At 34.2% G+C, this 5,875-nt stretch overlaps 1 protein-coding gene across 1 annotated transcript; it reads left to right on the top strand.

Moving 5' to 3' along the window:
- The first annotated feature begins 1,380 nt into the window (after window positions 1-1,380).
- LOC141386644 (uncharacterized) lies at window positions 1,381-2,074 on the top strand. The gene is made up of 2 exons (XM_073955560.1): window positions 1,381-1,508; window positions 1,643-2,074. Exons 1-2 carry the CDS (start codon window positions 1,500-1,502, stop codon window positions 2,072-2,074), a joined length of 441 nt encoding a protein of 146 aa, XP_073811661.1. The 5' UTR covers window positions 1,381-1,499.
- The last annotated feature ends 3,801 nt before the right edge of the window (window positions 2,075-5,875 follow it).

Below are 5,875 nucleotides of genomic sequence, written 5' to 3'. Positions count from 1 at the left end.
CTAGCTGTAATGATCGGTATTTTGAGAATTTTAGCTACAATTTTGTATATTTAAAAATAATCATCAATATAGGTCCATGTTTTGGTATATCCTCCCATATAACTGTACCTCCCAATTTTCGGGAATTTTCAGTGGTCTCGAAATTTCTTCACTAAAATTCGTCAACATGGGTCCATTTTTGAGGGTCTACATTGTTTTGATGAAACTACCCTCAATTTGACTCTTGAAGTTCCCTGCAGCTATACAACTTTTCTGCCAAAAAATTTAAAGATAGGTTGACTCTTTTATATAGCCCCGTAGGTGGTACCTTTCACCTAGGTGAACACATTTTTTTAGATTAGATTAGATAACACTGTGCAACAAAATGGAGGTGAAAGTCTGGGGCACAGAAAATTCCTCTTGGGGAAGAAAGGCCTTGGTGAGTATATTATGAACCCCGAAGGACAGATCCACCGTGAGTCGAACTTCCGCGTTATGGCGTGATGAAATTTTTGATAGAGATCCTGTGGGCCATCAGGAATTAGCGGTATATCTTTGTTCACTGTTGCTTAAGTGATCCACAAAAACAAAAAAAAAAAAAAGATATAATGCTAATTCATGATGGCATACAGGGTCTCTTGCAAAAACTTCATCACGCCATAACGCGGTAGTTCGACTCACGCGCATCTGTCCTTCGGGGTTTTTAATATACTCACCATTGTCGAAATGTTGTTACACCTAAAATTGTGAAAGGAACCGTAATTATTCCATTTTAATTAAGACGTTTTTATGGTGGAGGGTATAAAAAGTTCGGCCCGGCCTAACTTAACGACTTTTTACTTGTTATTATTAACTTATTCACGAAGCTACACTTTACTTTGCACGTTCCAAAAATGCGTTTTTTTATTTTATCTTCCAGCGGATATTTTATGGCCTTTGGATATTTTTCGAATTATAAATTTGTGACCCAATTACAAAGTCGGTTATTATTTTGTATTATCTCTTGTCCGATTTTATTTTTTTTTTCTATTTACAAACAAGTTTCTTGAAAATATCCTGCACAATCACACATTTCATCCTAATAACTGCGTATTAAAAGTATTTTGTTATGTTAACGTTGAAAAATAAATCAATCAATTTCAATAAACACGAGTATTTTGTTGTAATTTAACACTTTAGTGTGAATGCCGCAAGAGTTTTTGTTTTTCTTAATTTGGTGACATCCCGTTTTCATATAAATAGCGACTGAAATTTATGTTTTTTCAGCACAAAACATTTCAAGTTAAAAGAATGAGGAACATACATTTCTTGCCATCAGACAAGCAGTATTCGATTTCTTGGGAAAAGGATTTTATAATTTGACAAATAAGTCAAAAAATATCCAACAACAATTTGCGGAAAAAGGATTACAACGTGAAAAAAAAATATCCCACCAAAAAATTAAAAAAAAATATATAAACAATAAAAAAATACAACAGTGGACAAATCTCATAAAAATTAAAAAAAACATATCATCCAAAATGTTTAAGGTGAGTAAATTAATTAAAAAAGAGTAATAAACAAATTAATATTATTATGTATAATAAATAATAATTTATTACCCAAACTTTAATTATATTTTATTGACTAATATAAATATTTTTTTCTTATTATTCATTTACAGCCCACAAATCGCGTTTGGTTTAGTTTGACATTTATTGTCTTCATTGTCCTCATAACGGAAATATCTGCAAAACCAGTCATTGACTTGTTCAATGACAATTCCTACAATTCAGTCTATTCTTCTGTCGATCAATCTGACGAACCATACTACAATCTTCACTCGACACTGAAAAAGGGTTTCTATTATGTTGACGAAGGAGCAAATGTACACGCCAGACGATTTGATCACCAGACCCACTCGGATACCACCTCTCACTATGTTCACTATACACCCGTTGCTCGTTACGAAAATCTAAGTTCACACCACAAAAAAGTCGCTCCAATTCAATTGAGTGCTAGGTCTGACACTGTTGAAGATACCGTACGATCAGTAATATCAAAACCACGTCAGAAATCTTTCTTCTTAAAGAGACAGAGAGAAATATCAGACTGAGATTTTTTTAAATTAAATATCTTTTTTTATGTAATTGATTTTTATTTTTAATAATGTTTAAATTAAACATTATTATTAAATAAAAGAAAAATAAATTAATTAAAAAATTCCAGAATGATTTTACATGGGAAAATATCAAAAGCAAACATCAAAAAAATCATTCATAAAAATTGCAGGATATAAAAAGTGTGCTGCCATAAAAAAATGCAAAAGATACATATTTATACAAAAAATGGTTCAATCCTAATAATTGTTGCTAACGACATTTTGACTATGTGTCAATATGCACGCACACCATCCTCAAACTTTTTTAAGCTTAGGTAACAGCTGAAACATCAACATCAATTAACAAATGTGACAATGTGTCAATTAACTAATGTTAATGACCGTTCATAGTCAGAGAATGGCAAACTTGAAAAGTTATATTAGTGTTTGAATGAATGTTTTTTATACGTTACACCATATTATGGAGTGTATATTAAGCTTGTCATTCCGTTTGTAACTCCTCGAAATAATCATTTTCGACCCCACAAAATATACATACATATATTATATATTCTTGATCAGCGTGCAATTATACATCGATAAAAGTCCGAAGAATTTTTGACAATGAAAACAAGTAACAAGTAAAAAGTCGTTAAGTTCGGCCGGGCCGAACTTTTTATACCCTCCACCATAAAATAGTCTTAATTAAAATGGAATAATTAGGGTCCTTTCACAATTTTAGGTGTAACAACTTTTCGACAATGGTGAGTATATTAAAAACCCCGAAGGACAGATGCGCCGTGATTCGAACTTCCGCATTATGGCTTGATGAAGTTTTTGCAAGAGACCCTGTAAGCCATCATGAATTAGCATTATATCTTTGTTTGTTGTTTTTGTAGAGCACTTAAGCAACAGTGAACAAAGATATAACGCTAATTCCTGATGGCCCACAGGGTCTCTAACAAAAATTTCATCACGCCATAACGCGGAAGTTCGACTCACGGCGGATCTGTCCTTCGGGGTTCATAATATACTTACCAAGGCCTTTCTTCCCCAAGAGGAATTTTTCGTGCCCCAGACTTTCACCTCCATTTTGTTGCACAGTGTTATCTAATCTAATCTAAAAAATGTGTTCAGCTAGGTGAAAGGTACCACCTACGGGGCTATATCAAAGAGTCAAACTACCTTTACCTTTTTTGGCGGAAAAGTTTTATAGCTGCAGGGAACTTCAAGAGTCAAATTGAGGGTAGTTTCATCAAAACAATGTAGACCCTCAAAAATGGACCCATGTTGACGAATTTTAGTGAAGAAATTTCGTGACCACTGAAAATTCCCGAAAATCGGGAGGTAAAGTTATATGGGGAATATACCAAAACATGGACCTATATTGACGATTGTAGCTAAAATTCTAAAAATACCGATCATTACAGCTAGTTCGGTTAAAAATTGTAGCTAAAATACTCAAAATACCGAAAATCGGGAGGTACCGATATATGGGGGCAATACCAAAACATGGACCTATGTTGACGATGTTTCGTGGAGATATTTCATGACCACTGAGAACCTCAAATGTCAAATTACAGCTAGTTCGGTTAGAAATTGTAACTAAAATGCTCAAAATACCGAAAATCGGGAGATACGGTTATAAGGGGGCCATACCAAAACATGGACCTATGTTGACGATGTTTGGTGGAGATGTTTCATGACCACTGAGAACCTCAAATGTCAAATTGCAGATAGTTCGGTTACAAATTGTGGCTAAAATTCTCAAAAAACCGAAAATCGGGAGGTACCGTTATATGGGGGCTATACCAAAACATGGATCTATGTTGACGATGATTGGTGGAGATATTTCATGACCACTGAGAACCTCAAATGGCAAATTACACCTATTTCGGTTAAAAACTGTAGCTAAAATTCTCAAAATACCGAAAATCGGGAGGTACCGTTATATGTATGGGGGCTATACCAAAACATAGACTTAGGTTGACGATGTATCGTTGGAGATATTTTATGACCACTGAGAACCTCAAATGGCAAATTACAGCTAGTTCGGTTAAAAATTTTAGCTAAAATTCTCAAAATACCGAAAATCGGGAGGTACCGATATATGGGGGCTATACCAAAACATTAACCTATATTGACTATGTTTCCTGAAGATGTTTCATGACCACTAAGAAACTCAAATGTCAAATTGCAGATAGTTCGGTTAAAAATTGTAGCTAAAATTCTCAAAATACCGAAAATCGGGAGGTACCGATATATGACCACTGAGAACCTCAAATGTCAAATTGCAAATAGTTTGGTTACAAATTGTGGCTAAAATTCTCAAAATACCGAAAATTGGAAGGTACCGTCATATGGGGGCTATACCAAAACATGGACATATGTTGACGATGTTTGGTGGAGATATTGCATGACCACTGAGAACCTCAAATGGCAAATTACGGGTAGTTCGGTTAAAAATTGTAGCTAAAATTCTCAAAATACCGAAAATCGGGAGGTACCGATATATGGGGGCTATACCAAAACATGGACCTATGTTGACGATGTTTCGTAGAGATGTTTCATGACCACTGAGAACCTCAATTGTCAAATTGCAGATAGTTCGGTTAAAAATTGTGGCTAAAATACTCAAAATACCGAAAATCGGAAGATACCGTTATATGGGGACTATACCAAAACATGGACCTATGCCCATATCATTTTGAATATAAGTTTGCTGATCTCTAGGAACCCTAAGTGCCAAATTATAGCTAATTAGGTTTGCAAATGTGGCGAAGAACGTGAAAATACCTCAAATCCGGAGGTACCGTTATATGGGGGCTATACCAAAGAGTGGACCGATATAGCCCATCTTCGAACTTGACCTGCCTATGGAAAAAAGACCCTCGGGTGCAAAATTTCAGCACTCTATCCCAATTATTGCGGATGCTAGAGTGATAACAACAGACGGACGGACAGACGGACATGGCTAGTTCGTCTTAGAATTGTATCCTGATCAAGAATATATATACTTTATAGGGTCGCAAATGATTAGTTCGATGTGTTACAAACGGAATGACAAACTTAATATACCCTCCATACTATGGTGGAGGGTATAAAAATAATGAACAAGTTAGGGTTTTAGAGCAATTTTATGCATAGTTCTTGTTAAGTTTTAAGGTGTTGTTTAAGCGTTTAATCGGAGTTTTAGGCTGACTGTAAGTGTTGCTGAGTTCGGAACAAAACGCTTATTTGTATTTATTAAACGTTTATAACATACTACTTCCAATACTTTGGCTTATAAAAAACATGCAGGAAAAACATTTTTGCGATATTTTGTTTTTGAAATTTTTTATAAGAGCAATTCAACATTAAAAGATAAAACCGTTGCTTAATCTTTGTGGTTTTAAATGTTTGTATATTTTCTCTAACACGTTTTTATAATGAACTATTTTGGAATTCATAACATTTACAAATTCTTTATTATGTTGAAATTTGTCGTAAATGTCTATTGGACAAAAAGATTTTTCTGTCCAATTTTTATGTTTTGTTCGACCTTTCGAATGTTAATAAAATCAAGATTATTGAGCTTGAGGTCAATGTTTATATTTCACTAGCTGAACCCGGTGCGCTTCGCTACCCCGTATAAGGTAAAATATAGTTTGACAAATTTATTTGTAGGCCAATTTTCGTCACTCTTTCCAACTTTCATTAAAATCGGGTATATAAAGCGTGTTTGGTGCATTAAATACATGAAATCGGACGAAAATATATATGGGAGCTATATCCAAATCTGAACCGATTTCAATATAATTTGGAAAATTTATTTCT

This window comes from Musca autumnalis, unplaced genomic scaffold, assembly GCF_047663935.1.
Source record: "Musca autumnalis isolate F117 unplaced genomic scaffold, ASM4766393v1 scaffold_5, whole genome shotgun sequence".
NCBI lineage: Eukaryota > Metazoa > Arthropoda > Insecta > Diptera > Muscidae > Musca > Musca autumnalis.
This window is presented reverse-complemented; position numbering and strand designations above follow the sequence as displayed.